Source organism: Lissotriton vulgaris, chromosome 10 (genome assembly GCF_964263255.1).
Source record: "Lissotriton vulgaris chromosome 10, aLisVul1.2, whole genome shotgun sequence".
Classification (NCBI taxonomy): Eukaryota; Metazoa; Chordata; class Amphibia; order Caudata; family Salamandridae; genus Lissotriton; species Lissotriton vulgaris.
The window spans coordinates 457,255,725-457,272,568 of NC_141698.1; the positions used below are offsets into that span (position 1 = coordinate 457,255,725).

The window sequence follows — 16,844 nt, forward strand, 5'->3', positions numbered from 1 at the left end:
GGCGGCCTGGGGAGACATCACAGTTGAGCCCCAAACACATTTACTTGTACAATACCTGCATGTAATGGGGGAGGGCTCGCATGTGATACACTGGCTGACAGAAGCTCTCCTGATACACACGCTGAAGCCACTGACGAGACTTCGCGAAAAGTGGGCACAGCTGCCCCAATGGGGCGTCCCGGTGCTGTATAACGCTGTGGAACCCTTCCTGGCTCTCCCTGTGAGATGCCCCTCCTGGGCACCCCCAAGCAATGTTATTTATCTGCTCCTAGGCCCTTGCAATTTGGGATATGTGGGCGAAACTTCCAGACCCATAAAAATCCGGCTGACAGAACACAGGTCAGCCATTAAGACCAAAAAATTATCTGCACCCTTAGTTGCGCACTTTATGGATTTCCAACATACCCCATCAGATCTGAGATGGCGCATTTTAGAGAAGATCAACATTCCTAACAGTAAGGGAGGAGATAAGACAAGAAAAAAACGAGAAGTTTTTTGGATCTTTTCCCTTAGGACTTTCACCCAGGGCCTCAATAATGAATTGCCCTGGGAGAATGCAATCATATAAATACTGTACTTAGTTTGGCTATTAAGACCCCTGTAATGATATTTTGTTCTCTGTTCGCTCTTAGCATGTGTTTGCACTTTTAGACAAACATATCATACATTACCCTTTCCTCGATTGGGTAGTTTACACCATTCCATGTAACTAGCTGCCATTCGCAATCATACCGTAGTTTCCGCCATGCAAATGCATATAATGCGGTCTACATTTAATACACTATAATATAATACCGCTTGGTTCCATTTTCCTGTCTTCCCAACTTGAACGCGGTGTTTCTTCCCCGCCTTCTATTTGATATTAGCATATATTATGTTAATAGTACTAGGAATAGCCACATATAAACATATATCTTGCCGAAAAATAGTATTGCCCTTTAAGAAACACACCTGAGTTACTCTATCCAATGGACATCGTCCATATAAAAGAACGCCTCAAATCTCCTATTGGAGTCGCTCTTTTACGCAACCTGACTCGTTTGGCAGACACCCGGATGCAGCAGTTTACCTTCAGCACTCACGGTAAGAGAACGCGGCACTGAGTTAGATTAGCGTCAGCATCTTAATTCCGGCCGTCATTTCTGCTTAAACTGCCCCTTTTTTATTAACAGGATTTATATGCGCACAAAAAGGATTATATGCGTTGGAAGCCAAGCCGGACTCCACAGTAATTCGGCCCTAAAGTATCTATTTCCTAACGTCTGACGAGAAGAGCCGATATCAAGTCGGCAATCAGCATGCTTTCATTTCTTAACGTGTGACGAGCGAGGCGGGCACGCTGGTACCGCGTAGTATTATTCACCCAGACTAAGGTATATTTCTACAATTCGGCCCCCATTTCTTATCTGGTTTTGGCCTTCTACCCGTGTTTCTTTTTGAGTAACATGTTAATAGGACATAATCATTTTTACAGGGACACACATTTTCTGGATTAGGAGCCGTTGCGCGTCCCAAGGCTCATTTCTCACGCCCTTGGCCTCCATTTACTCGTGATAAGAAGGGAAGGTCCTATCAACAAGCAACGTTAATTTAACCTTTTAGGTAAGCGGACCACATGTGCACCTAAATACAAACTACAGATTACTCGATTCCATCCCACAATGTGCATCTCCTTCTTCTTTTATAGGTTTTTTATTATCATGTTTCTAAAGTCTTTTGGTACTGCTTAACCAGTTGCCTGGAACCCACAATTTGAATAGACAAAGTCCAATTTTACGGTAAGACCGCTAGAGTAAGAGCCTCCCTTTGTATTAAACCAAGATTAGCAAATATATTTACGCTAATGTAATCACTCTATTTACTCGTAGGCTTTGCAATCCCGTTATTTCATATCATAACCTAAATAGAAGAGAACTGTAGAACTGCTCACGTATGCTGCCCACTTATATGAGTATTAGGTAAGATAATATCATTTTTGTGAATGTAACTTAGGTCACTTTTTAGAAATAGGTTATATCTTCTTTCCTGTCTATTAAAACACAACACCCCATCCTTTAGGTCCCACAATCTAATAACACCTAGTAAATTAATAAGCTACTACTTAATTACCCTTCAATGTAGCAATACCTTATCATTTTTTCCTTCTTTCTCTTTTCATTCTTTCCTTTATCTTCATCTTTTCTAATAAGTATGACTGATTGGGTCCTTTCCATAGTTTAGAAACAGACATATGTTAACATCACTGTGAATGTGTTCCCTGCAAACTGTATTGAGTTAATTTAAATGGTTACTGTTTCGTTGGTATCATCAACTATATAGATATGGCGGCAAGAATGTAACAATGATTATCAACAAAGCTTTATTGTTTATCTCTGATATGAATACAAAACAGGGTAGTTTATACCCATACCATACCATCTTGGCAATTGGTCCTTAGTGGAGCTTATAATTGCTGTCCTGCTACCATGTATTTTGCGGGTTTTTGAGAACACTATCTTTATCATGTTTTGTGTCTAAATATCTATCGTACACATGAATTTATTCATACGCTGTTTCTGAGACCACAGTCCATGCATAGGCTGTTTAGATGTTTAGTGGTTTAATTTAAGCGGTATATCAGGAAGTTGGAATGGAGATTATTCTTCTACCAATAGAATGTAGCAACAAATTATTAACTAGTTCAGTTGTAAATATGTCACGATAGGAATTTAATAATAATAATAGTAATACTATGTTATGATTATGTTTTACAGAACTTTTTGATGGTTAAAGTCCTGATGAAGACATATTGTATATGTCGAAACGCGTCGACCGGATGCCATCTAACCTTTTTTTAATCTGTTTCATGAATACATATGTATCATTTTTATTAATTGTGACTAATGCACTTACTTTTTATCTCTTTTTTATCAAATTAAAAAATAATAATTTTTCTAACTGAACTAGTTTGTTTGTTGTATCTATTGTGTTTTTCCTCAGTGTATGCCTGGGATTGTTATTTCTCACATATTGTTTACCCTGTCCCAGGATATCTATCCTCATCAGGGGGTCCTTGTTACCCACAGTTTTTTCACCCCCAAGGTGAAGCCAGGCATCCCAGTGAGGCCGTTGTGGAGATTAAGCAAGCTATTGCCCAGAGTTGTAGCGTGGGACCCATGATTAGAGTAGGCGCCGAGGCTAGAATTATCGAGTCCGCGGACATTGAGCCCAAGACCCTGCTGCGTCGGGACTTGAACCCTGGTCCCGGGCCTGATCTCTGCTTCAGAGTCTGCCGCTCTAACCAGTGAGCCACACTTCTCCACTTACATACATAATACATAAAGCGTACCTCTCCCCTGATAAGATTAATAGCTATTTCCACCTCAACACCTCTGATTGCCCCCGGTGTAAACTAATTAGCATTGATCTGCTACACATGTTGCGGTCTTGTGCCTCACTACGGTCCTACTGACATGCAGTAGTGGACGCATTGACAAACTGTACCGCGGAACCCCTACTGTTCAACTGGGAAACCTGTGTTCTGGGGCTGCACTCACGGACAAAAAAAATAGAGTAGCATCCAGATTCAAAGGCCTGGGCTTGATAACGGCAAAACGCCTTATCACGAAACTATGGAAACACACTGACCCACCATCACCGGCTAGCTGGGAGAAATCCTTCACAATATGGGCATAAGCAGAGAGCACTACGCTACATAAGGAGGAAACTGTGGATTGCGCAAATATCCAATTGCACAGGCCTGGGATGAACTCCTCAAAAAGCTCACACACCCAGACCACGAGACTCACAACTCCCTGTAGCCACTGATGCAGCCACACCACAACACGCTGTCCCCCTCCTCCCCTCTTGGACAGAATGGTAGGGACCGCCACCATAAATTGGAAAGAGGGGACCCCTACAACCTAGTGGCTTGCTAATCGTAGGGAATGTACTGACATGAGTTGGGAAGGAAAAAGTAGCAAACCAGTTGATAATCTTAGTGCCCTTGTTACAACCTCAGTTTTACATAATCATTACATTGACAATAATAATTCGCTTAGACAGTAATGTATGCAAAATATATGATTATTTTATTTTTCTTATTGTTTGTTTCATTTTTATATCTTTTTTTCCATATCGGATAACAGAGTTTTGTGTTTCTATTTTTTAAAAAAAAATTTTGGTTTCACTTAATTTATAGAGTAACCATTATAGTTCATACCAGTGACAATAAATAACATACAATACCTATTGTGAAAAAGACATACAACAATACACAGTTAAATACAAAAAAAGTGTGTTGTACGATATGTTCGGTCGATGGAGAATTATATGAAGGCAAAATGCGGTAGAATAGAACACAACGCGTTTCGGCCTGAGGCCTTCATCAGGTGACCGTCATTTCGTTTTTTACACAGAGACAAGTGTATAACAAGTTCTTTACTTAGGTATCCTGTGGAGTAGGTTCCAGTTATTTCTTAGAACGGAGGTTCTGATGTTTTTAATAATGAAGAGGTTTGAGCAGGAAATATATAGCGCTGATATTGGTTGATTCCACTTCTTATTTCTAGTCTGGATTACTCGTAGAGTATATTATTTTAGTTGAGTAGAGATTCGCAGGCACAACATATTTCACTCGAAGTTCGTTCCACAGTTATGCTCTTAACAATGATTGTGTAGAAGAAAGGATATTTTTCTAATGGTTATGCCATCATTCTTTATATTTTCACACATACCATTCCTTATTGTGACTTGTTGAGAGGATTGGTTTCACTAGGTGGCCTCTTCCAGATTTTACTATTTGGTAACTGTGAGCGTTTCTCCGTGTTCAGAGGGGTCTGCTGGTGTGCCTTCCAGACGTGTCTTTTTCACAATAGGTATTGTATGTTATTTATTGTCACTGGTATGAACTATAATGGTTACTCTATAAATTAAGTGAAACCAAAATTTTTTTTAAAAAAATAGAAACACAAAACTCTGTTATCCGATATGGAAAAAAAGATATAAAAATGAAACAAACAATAAGAAAAATAAAATAATCATATATTTTGCATACATTACTGTCTAAGCGAATTATTATTGTCAATGTAATGATTATGTAAAACTGAGGTTGTAACAAGGGCACTAAGATTATCAACTGGTTTGCTACTTTTTCCTTCCCAACTCAGGGACCGCCACTATTCCAACAAGCCGGGCCAGACAGTACAAGTGACCATTGTGGCCCCTGCACAACACAAGCATCTCACTAGACTTTGCTATCATCGTTATCTCCACTCTTGCAATACACTGATCCTCACACTCCCCCACACCAACCCTACGGTGCAGCTTCTACATGTTACAGATGGCGCTCTTTTATGTTTTATTTTTCTTTACTATTGGTTACAGTTCACTTAAATAGACATCGTCAACAGACTCTTGGCACTGACATTACATACAGAGACAACGAGAAACACTCACAAAGTCCTCGAAACAACGTTTAGGCAACAAAGTCACTGTAACACACATATTTATATGTCATATCTTGTCCTCTCCTCAACTGCATTGTTATTTGATATTCTCAATATTGTTGTTACATGATTGATATGATGCACAACGAATGAATACTGTGCCGCCTGTATTAAAAGAGAAAACTTTCAATAAAAAGATGTTAAAAAAAATACTGAGCATGTTCAATTCTTACCTTGATGTAGGAGGGATACTTATTTGGCGATAGCGGTACTGGTGAAGACACGAGCTGTGCCATGTGAACGTCTAAAACAACTTGAATAAACTAAGGATCTCCAAGAAATTCTTATAATAGTGATAAACTCCACATGGGTATTCAAAATAAAAGGCATACCTGCATAGGACAAGTTTTATGGGGCGCATATCAATGAGTTCTCAGCTCCGAATGCCAAAATCAAAACAAAAATATGAGAATGTGTACTGTATCAATGGTTACCAACTTCAAATAATAAATTGTAGAAAAATCATATATGTGGGCCTTATGTTAATTAGGAACAACATATCTAGGTTCCTTGTGGGTATTTCAAAAGCAACCAGGAGCCATGGAGACATCTTCAACCCTTTTCCTATATCTAGAAAATGCCAGCAAATGAACCTCAGTTGTATTAAAACAAATGCCTAACCAGGGGAGGTACTGGTTAAGGTGAAGAAAAACATTTGCTTAACATTTAAAGATCCATATTTCAATCAGTGGTAGTGGCAACTTACACTGCACACAACTTATTATGCTTCCTCAACCTTACAACATCTGCTGAGCAAATCATTTTGGGGAGCAGTTTGGTACTGAATTCTCACCAGTGAATCCTACCATGCTCAGTAGTAGTATGAGAACAGCACCACGGTAGGGTAGGGGAGAGCCTGTGTGATATATGTTCTTACCTTCTTGGCTCCTGCAGAACGACGCGTCAGTTGTGGTCGTGGAGGTATAAGCTCATTGACACTGTAAGAATAAGAAAGGAGATGCTGAAGAGCGCTGATTGATGCATGATAGTCGTGTTCTCTTTAAGGCATCGAAGTAATGTCTTGTGTTACCGCAGCCAGGGTTAATTTGGCAGATGCGGAGTACAGGTAAAGAGCTTAAAAACCGGGAGGATCCACCAAAGGTAGATTTAAATGCATGCAGCTTATTTGAAGGGCTTACCAGCAGGGAAACTAACATTGTTTTCTTAACTATCAGAAGGTAGCACAACCCTGAGCAGAGACAGTGGATGACACTGCAATGATCAGGAATGGCCAGCATTACTTTCCTTACCCATAGGAAAACATCATTTCGCACAACGGCGAAAACCACAGCACTCAGCTATTTAGATCATACGTGTTTCATGACTGTTAGTTGTCACTACACATACCATGCTACAGTGAGTCACATTACTTCACAAAGTACATCAAGAGGGATTTTACACTGGCAAAATCTTTTATTCTACATCATTGAAAGTGATTTCTATGAATAAATGTGTATAAATATATATATATATGTATCAAACAAGTTGCCCTGGTGGGGATGGCACTCCTGGAGTGCGAACTCATACACACGAAAGCCGCAGCAGTCTCGTGGTTCACCTTAATTCAAATCTTGGCTCAACGCGTTTCAAGCTATGTGCTCTTGTTCGAGAGCCCCGTCTGGTAAGGAAATAACAGCAGTCAGCGGATAAAGGACACCTGCTCTTTATTGGTAATGTTACGCCCTTGTGGGCATGTCCAGATTCACCAGATTTACCATATGCCTCCAGTGCATTATGGTATATGCTGTCCCGAAATCCAAAATACTACCCAAGTGGGTGGCGCTGTAATCCCATCATCCATAGAGCAAAACCACAGTGGTGTGAAGAAAAACAAAACCAACACAGTTTGTTGCCATATTCACGCAGTTCATGTGGCACACTCCGTTTCCTTTGCACAAGTGTTCGAATCTTCCAACACCAAGGGATCCATACCTTGTGGCGGGCCACCCTCGTGGCTGGACATAGCAGCTAAAATTCCATCAAACAAGTTGCCCTGGTGAGGATGGCACTCCCGGAGTGTGAACTCATACACACGAAAGCCGCAGCAGTCTTGTGGTTCACCTTTATTCAAATCGAGCCTCAACGCGTTTCAAGCTATGGTTTGGAAACATTGTGGCATATATATATACATATATATATATATACATATACATATATATATATATATATATATATATATATATATATATATATATATATATATATATATATATATATATATATATTTCATTTCAAAATAATGTTAGCTCTTCTGCTATTACAATAAAAAATGTATAGTTTAAAATACTGCGTTGTTCAGTTTCCATTCCCACTACCTGATTTTTTTAAATGTCTTTTAATTTAATGAAATAATTCAATTTTTAAACATGTGATTATAACATTTACATTCTCTCCTCCCATATATACATATTATTGAAATGTACATATGTATTTGATATTTTGGGGATATACACCCCAAGCCCCCCTTTATTTTATTTTTGTTGTCACCTGTGTATGTGCAGACTCTGGAGACCTATATATTTAATTATGTAAAGCACTTTTGAGTACTTTATTTTAATATTTCAAGTAAAAAAAATAGCTTAACTCTGGTATAATTGTTTAATTGTATTAGATATAGCATTATTTTACTATACATTTAGAATACATATTTTAACTACAATTATTTTGACCAATTACACTTAATTAACATCTTAATTCTTTAATTAGCTACAAAATAATTTTTAACTTAATAACTTTTTAACTATTAAATCAATATTAACTTCTCTTTATTTTGAATCATGTATATATGGGGGACAGCCGTCATTGCGCATGCTGTAAGCTTTCTGCAGTGGGTGTTGGCCATCTTCGGTGAATTGGGCGCATGGCCAACACACCACTACTCAATGCTGAAGGGAATAGTGGGACAGAGCACACACACCTATGCAAAATATGGGCTTTCTGGGCCTCCAAACCTAACAAGGTTACAAAGTCTTCTTTGGCAAAGGACTGTAGCACATCCTAAAGTGTTAGCATTGTGAATATTTGCTTTCTTATATATTTGTTTAGTTTCCTTAGATCTAGGATGGGTCCCCAGTCCAAGTTCCTGTTCTGAATGTGGAAAAACCAAGTTATTTTTCTAAATGAGGATATAAAACTTCAGGTTTATTTTGTTGTGAGGTACTGTCTCTATAGCAGCTTTTAGCAATATTATGTTTATTTCCTGTTCAAAGTCTTTCCAATGACAATGCAAACAGAAGGCGATGATGGACAGAGCGCTAAAACTTTTCAGACACTCACCCCCAGTCACAGATCTGGGTTGAATCCTTTATCATTCTTTAGCTCACATTGCCATATCAGTTTGGACACAGCCATATGCAAATCAGCCTTGACCCTGTGCCCCATGAGAACAGTCCAACCCAAACTGCCAAGCCAGGTCTTCCCTGGACCGGAAACAAGCATCCTGGGACTGGTTTCGAGGTAACAACCCTCATCAGCCAGGCTAGCTTGAATCCAGTGGCAAAGTGAGCAAGGGACCCACGTCTGGGAATACCGTGCCAACTTAAGGCGGACAATGGAATGGAATGGAATGAGGATTTATAGAGCGCGTTGGCTACCCAGGGGCGTCCCAGCGCTGTAGAGTGCTTGAACTGGTTCAGAGAGGTGGGAGGGGAGAGGCGGAGTGAGGTTTTAAGCCGAAGTTTTGCTGAATAGCCAGGTTTTGAGAGTTTTCCGGAAAGTGAGGAGGTTAGGTTCGGATCTAATATGGAGAAGGAGGGAGTTCCAGATCCTGGCTAGATTGTAGGAGAGCGCTCGACCACCACATCTGGCCTTCCTGATGCGTGGTACTGAGGCGAGGTGGGAGGTCGCAGATCTGAGAGAGCGGGTGGGCTGATAGGCTTTCACCAGGGGGGAATTGATGAGGGGGCCTGTTCCCCAGTAAGAGCGATGTGCAATGCACATGCTCTTAAATTCGATTCTGGCTCTCACCGGGAGCCAGTGAAGGTCTCTCAGTCTGGCTCTTACTGAGGTTCGGCGAGGAACGTTCAGGAGGATTCTTGCCGCACAGTTTTGAATAACCTGGAGTCGGTTGAGTGTGGATTGGGGTGCTCCGAGGTATAGGGCATTTCCACAATCGAGGCGGGAGAGGATCAGTCCTTGAACCATAATTCGTCTCGAATGGAATGGAAGGAGAGGGAGAATTTTGCGAAGCAGTCTCATCAACTCAAAGCAAGTGGCAGCTAGCTTGGTAGCCTGATGGTTGAAAGAGAGGGTGTTGTCCAGCCAGATGCCCAGGCTCTTGATTTGCTCCTTGGGTTGCGGGGGATTACCTAAACAGAGAGTCCAGATGGAATCAATGGTTTTTGCGATGTTATTTCCAAGGAGCATTATCTCTGTTTTGTCCCTGTTAAGTTTAAGACAAGAGCCAGACATCCAGGTGGCAACTGCTTCCAGGCATTTGTGTAGGCTGTGATGAGAGTATAGGGGGGGTCCAATGATACCACTAGCTGCATGTCGTCCGCGTAAGAGACGATTTTCACACCAAATGGGCGGACAACATCAGTAGGGGGCGCAGATAGACATTAAAAAGGGTGGGGCTCAGGGTGGAGCCCTGAGGAACTCCACAATTAAGAGGTCTACTGGCAGAGGAGAAGTCCCTCAAGACGATGGAGTAGGATATTATGATTGACAGTGTCGAAGGCGGCACTTAGGTCAAGTAGGACGATGGCCGTGGATCCGCCATCGTCCAAGATCCTTCGTGCCTCCTCCGTAACTGCAATCAGTGCCGTCTCCGTTCCGTGACGGGGACTGAAGCCCGTCTGGGAGAGATCTAGGATGTTATTGGCTTCTAAGAAGTCGGTGAGAACGGAGTTGACATGCTTCTCGAAGAGTTTACTGAGCCATGGTAAGAGGGAGATGGGACGGTAATTTGCGGGGTTAGATTGGTCAAGATTAGGTTTTTTTAATAGAGCTCTGACCATTGCTCTCTTCCATAGAGGAGGGACAATACCAGTATGGAGTGAGGAATTGAACAGGTCTAGGATGGTGGGCGAGATCAGATGAGTAATCTGGGTGAGGGTACTGGGAGGTGCTGGGTCGATAGGTGATCCATATTTAACCTGTCCCATAAGTTTCTCCAGCTTGGTGAGATCTAAAGGAGGAAAGCTGTTGAGATCGTGAGAAGGGACTATCGTACACCCTGTGTTGACTAAATCTGTGGGTAGAGTGACGGGGTGGGGAAAAGAAGAATTGATGGTTTCTATTTTCTGGTGAAAGAAGTCAGCTATTTCCTCACAGTGGATCTGAGTGTTGTTATGGTGCTTTGCAGGTTCTGGAAGTTGCAGGAGGGTTTTGGCTATTCGATAGATCTATTTGGGTTTGAAAGCTGCGTTCTCAATCTTGAGTTCGAAGTATTTAGATTGCGCTAGATGAATTTCCGTTTTGTAATTTTTAATTGCCGTTCTGTAGCTAGTTTTATCTGATGGGAGGTAGCTGAGGCGCCATTTCCTCTCCAGTCGTTTACATACACGTTTGGCCTCTAGTAGTTCATTTGTGTACCACGGGCTGTAGGATTGCCCCGCTTGGGGTGGCAGTTTTTTAGTGGTAAAACTGTATCAAGGGAGCTGGTGATCCATAGGTTGTAGGTATCATTGTCTTGGGTGGGAGTAGATGTATTGGTGGGTTTGGTACTTTGTAGGAGATCCTCCCACTCGGGTAGGTGGAGTTGAGACCAGTTGCGGGACAAAGCAAACACTAGGAGGTGATGGAAAGAGCACTGAAACTTTTCAGACACTCACCCCCAGTCACAGATCTGGGTTGAACCCATCATAGTTCTTTAGCTCACTTCGCCACCCCAGTTCAGACCCCCATATGCAAAATAGTCTTCACCCTGTCCCTAATTGGAACAGTCCAGCCCAATCTGCCAAGCAGGTCTTCCCTGAACCAGAAACAAGCATCCTGGGACCGGTTTCAGGGTAACACCCCTCATCAGCCAGGCTAGCTTGAATCCAGAGGTACGTTTGAGCATACCCTGCCAACCTAGGAGGGACAAAGCAAACACAAGGAAATGATGGATGGAGCGCTGAAACTTTTCAGACACTCACCCCAGTCACAAATCTGGGTTGAATCCGTAATTGTTCTTTAGCTCACTTCACCACCCCAGTTCAGACACAGCCATATGCAAATCACTCTTGACCATGCCCCTCATGGGAACAGTCCATTTCGAACTGCCAAATGAGGTCTTCCCTGGCCCGGAAACAAGCATCATTGGCCAGTTTCGAGTTAACACCCCTCTTGAGCCAGGCTCATTGCCTCAATGCCAATTTATGGCCTAAGTTTTCAACATGCACTCTTGATTTTGTATGCGCTGAGTACAAAATAATGTCAGGATACCTGATTCCCCTGAATATGGGCCACTCACGACAGGTTTACACATCCTTTACCTTGAAGAGGGCAGTCTCACCTAACACAGGCAGAGGACCAATCAAGGTGTTATATCCCAAAACCACCTAATCTGATAGAGTTGTAGATATTTTATGTCAGTACTTAAGCCAGAAGTAAATTCTAAAGATCTCAGTGTGGTATCATTAGAGGAAATCTGAGACACAGATGCAGGGTAATCAGTGCTATGGTTCTTCAGCAATTGACTGTTTCTGCAGGTATCTGGTGTACTGGTGTGTTTCATGGAAGGTCCTCAGAGGCTGTAATTCCATGCCAATAGAAGCGAATGATGAGATGTCCTTAAACAACCCGGAAGAAGAAACGTTTTACATATATTGATCACAAAGCAACCTTGCCTCGGTAACATGCTGAGATCATTACAATGGAGATAGGTCCTACAGGGTGTGGGGTCAGCAGGTCATCTTTTGGAAATCCTTTTAGTCAGTATAAAGAAGACAATATGTTGCAGGTTCCCCTAAATTTTTTTTCGAAAACAAACACCATGTAGATTTCTCAACCACAAAATCCATGAAGCAAATAGTTGTACGGAATATGCAATCAAACATACAAAACAGAGAATTTGGTTTGTTAGAACTAGGGGTCCCTAGTTGCCAATGGTATACACCTTAGACCAAATAGGGATCCTTGCTTCTATGTCAGGGAAAGGGGATAACACTACTGGATAACCCCTGCTCAACCCTTGGTAGCTTGGCACAAGCAGACAGGCTTATCTCAGAGGCAGTGTGTTAACCATTTGTGAACATATACAGTAATACAGTGAAAACACTACAGATGGACACAACACAGTTTTAAAAAAAATAAGTATTCTTTACATAGACTTAACACAAGACCAGTTTGTTTACAGGACTCCTTCTTTCCTTTGGAGGGTGGGCCAGAGTCACCAGACACACCACAGGAGGAGGAGCCAGCCTTGTGGAAGGCAGACACAGTCCTATTCAGACCCAGGTGCTCCTCATCCCACCCATCTACATGCAGATAGGTATATTCAGCCTTGTGCTGACTCACCCTGTCTCCTGGAGCCACCCCAGCCCTTGTCACTCACAAACCAGACATACAATACACAAGCTAGCAGAGAAGGCTGGCTGGTTAGGCAAGAAAATACCTACTTTCTAAAAGTGGTATTTTCAAACACAGAATGTTAAAACCAACTTCTCTAAAAGATGCATTTTAAAACTCGAGAGCCAAAGCCCCGCTCAGGTATGAGAATGCTACTGTCTCCTTTTTTCCAGACTTCACACAAAGAGTGCAACAGCAGAGGAGATCATTTCTATCAGTTAAACCTGACCTGAGGGAAAGGGGCTTGAAATACTCGATGTTGTTCCCAGCCCTTTTCCAGGTCGAGGCGGAGGGACGAACTTGGGGCCCCATTAGGATGGAGGGCGGGGGTCCCGCACGCACCATTAGGATGTGCCCGCCATAGTGGCGGGCACATCCTGTATTAGTAGTATTGTGGCGGGCGGAGATCTGTGCTCCGCCCGCCACAATACTAAAATGCTTTGCATCATTTACATAATCAAAGCGGCAGGCACCGCGCGGTGCCTGCTGCTTTGATTACGTAAATGCAGGGGGGTACCACAGGTACCCCCCGCGTGCCACCCCCCTTTGGCCTTCACTCCGGGGGCCCACAAGAAGCCCCCAGAGTGAACACCGCCTGCCTTTCCGTGGTGGCATTGCCGCTGCGGAAAGGCATTGCACTTGTGCCATTGTAATATGGCTGGCGGTGTCTCATAGACACGCCACCATATTATTCATTTTCCGCCCCGGCCGCAATGCGACCGGGGCGGAACAGTGGCGGGCGGTGTTTCCATACGTTGCGGTCCCCCCCGCCATTGTAATGTGGCGGGGGGAAAAGGGTGGCGGGCATTTCTGTAAGGCGGATCTCAACCGCCACCATGGCGGTGGCGATCCGCCCGACATCGTAATGGAGCCCTTGGTTTTTTGATCAGCCGAAGGCAGTGGCGGAATGGATCGAATATCGAGGGAATCAGGACCCAGCAGATCGTGGAGCTGTTGAAAGTGCGGACAGTCAGCCATCCTGAAGCTGAGGCCTGGAGGACAACTAGTTTGCACATATGGGGGTAATCTTGTTGGGGGGGTTGGGGAGGGTGGGACTCTTACGCTAAAAATAAGAGGGCTCTGCAAGTTTTTCGATGTCCTGTCCTGAGCCCAGAGGGCAGGGTAGGGGGGTGTTGGGCAGGGGTGTTTGGTTCACCTGTTTGGTGGTTTGTTGGTTGCATCGGCACAATACGTAGACCTGACAGAGAAAATGCGGAGGATTGTCAACTTTACTGTGTAGACGATGGGGGATAAGGAAGTGAAGGTTTTATGTTGGAAGGTTAACGGGTTGGAAGATAGGATAAGATCAAACAGAGTGTGGTTCTCCAGTATGTCAAGAGGCATGTCCCGGACGTGGTCCTGCTTCAGGAGACGCATCTAGTTGGCAAGTCATGCAAAGCAATGCATAGCGGGGGGTACAAGATGGTTGCACACTCAGGGTGTTCATCTGGACCCAGGGGGATGGGGATTCTGTTTCAAAATGCATTTCCATTGGCAGTAACCTCCACTTGGGAGGATGATAGAAGGCAGATACACCGGGGTCACGGGCATGTGGGAGGGCCGACGCATAACATTTCTCTCTATGTTCCTCCAGGACTACAAGGCACAACATTCGCTGATCTGGGGGCGGTCCTGCTCACCGTCCCAGAGGGGCTTTTAATCTTGGGATGCGACTTTAACGCAGTCGTCTCCGGCGTGTTAGACAGGCATCCCCCCTGGGAGACAGGACGGGCGGTGCGATGGCTACCAGATTTCACAGATGCAATGGGACTGGTAGATAGCTGGAGGCTCCATCACCTGGATCAAACACAATATAGATTTCACTCTGGGGCTCACCACAGTCTCTCAAGACTAGACTACTGCCTTGTCCCTGCCCCACAAGCATTATACATAGCAGAAATTAGGCACTTAGCTAGAGAGATCTCGGATCATTATCCACTGTGGGTTCACGTGATCGTAAGTCAGGGCACTGCAGGGAGGGTTGCCCCAATCAACCCTTGGTACCCGCGTAATCCCAAGATTTGCAAGGACCTCATTAAAACTCTGGACGAATACTTTACCAATAATGTAGGGTCGGTATCCTCCTCTCAGTCCTTGTGGGAGGCGTTTAAAACCGTCATCAGAGGTCAAGCTTTGTCCTTGATAGCAGGCTCTAAGAAGGAGAAGCAGAGGGAGGTGGTGGAGCTGAAACTTACAGGTTGGAGGGTGAGTTGGAACTTGTTATAAGGCAGGCTAAAGTTCACCTGCTAAGCCTGAAACAACACGACTATAAGGCACTGGTCTCAGACAGGGCTAAAGCTTTTAGCAGGGAACAACAGGGCAGGCTGTATGACTTGGGAGATAATGCTGGGAAGCTTATTGCATGGCTGGGCATGAGGGAATGGGCGAGCCGTCTTGTCCCGGAGCTCAAGATGGAGGTGGGGGGGGGGCATTACTTACTGAACCACAGGAGATAGTGAACAAGTTTGCGGACCACTTTCAGGCAGTCTACAAGTCGGTCTCCCCTCATACGGAGACTGACTACCAGGGATTACTCCGTGACATCAAGCTCCCCTGTCTTTCCCCTGAAGACGATGACTATATGGATAGCCCACTTGCTATGGACAAAATTGCCGAAGCAACCCATTCATTAAATTCTGGGAAGGCACTGGGTTCCAACGGGCTTCCTATCGAGCTCTACAAACTCAGGCCAGACAAACTTGCACCTTACTTAAAAGCGATGTTTGTGGAATCCAGAGACAAGGGAATACTACCAAGGGAACAGAGAATAGCTACTGTTGTCACGATCCACAAGGAAGGCAAGGTTAGAACGGACTGTGCCTCGTATAGGCCTATCTCTCTCTTAAATGCTGAGCCGAAGATCTTAGCCAAGCTCTTGATGAACCGATTGGTAAAAGTAATCGGCGGTATGGTACACCCCAATCAATCTGGCTTCATGCCACATAGGAACACATCCTCAAACTTGCGCAGACTGCGCAGGACGATAGAGTCCACATCCTGCGGGAGCCGGCCATTATAGCGTCACTAGAGGCAACAATGGCCTTTGATAAGATTGAATGGCCCTATTTGTGTGCTGTTCTTGCCAAGTTTGGATTCGGTGCCGAATTCATCAAGTGGGTACGTCTGCTGTAGGGCGAGCCGCTCGCCCAAGTGGTGGTAAACAACAGAGTTTCGACCTCGTTTTCACTTGGCCAGTGTATCCGTCAGGGTTGCCCGCTGTCCCCCCTTCTCTTGTCTCTGGCATTGGAGCCACTGGCAGCCTTAATACATTGGGAACCAATGATTAGAGGGTTGGGGTGGTCCCCCGGATAGGAGGATCGCATATCACTGTACGCTGACGATATACTGCTTTACTTGGCTTCCCCCTGTAAGTCCCTTGGTGGTTTTAGATGTCCCGACCTCTTTAGGGAGATATTCGGGACTCTTGATTAATTGGGAGAAATCCTTGCTATTTTTCCTGAGGGGAGATCCCCCTGTCCCTCCATGAAAGTGCTCTATACAGGTAAACACTGAGGGGTTCAAGTATTTAGGAGTTTTCATCTCACTGGATCCTTCGGTTAAGTATGCCCAGAGCAATATTGCCAGCTGGAGGAAACTCCCTATTTCGCTTATGGGTAGGGCGGCCCACTTTAAAATGATGGCCCTGCCTCGATATCTCTATGCCTTACAGACCACCTTAGATGTTGTGCCAGCCGGCTATTTCCGTGAGATTGAGGGCCTTCAGAAGAGTTTACTGTGGGATGGCATACCCAGAATCGCACTAAATAAACTAACACTCAGCTGGTATGATGGAAGCATCAGTCTCACGGATATCAGGAGGTATTATTGGGCCTCCCAGCTGGCAGCGATCCACCACGGTACATA

At 44.0% G+C, this 16,844-nt stretch overlaps 1 protein-coding gene across 1 annotated transcript in view; it reads right to left on the reverse strand.

Annotated features, from left to right (window-relative positions):
- The window catches only part of CFAP70 (cilia and flagella associated protein 70), a 1,103,282-nt gene that overhangs the window by 612,121 nt on the left and 474,317 nt on the right, over positions 1–16,844 (reverse strand). Inside the window, exon 14 of the mRNA XM_086941320.1 lies at positions 6,364–6,424. Within this exon, the coding sequence (XP_086797446.1) occupies positions 6,364–6,424 (61 nt within the window). The remainder of the gene's footprint in view (positions 1–6,363; positions 6,425–16,844) is intronic.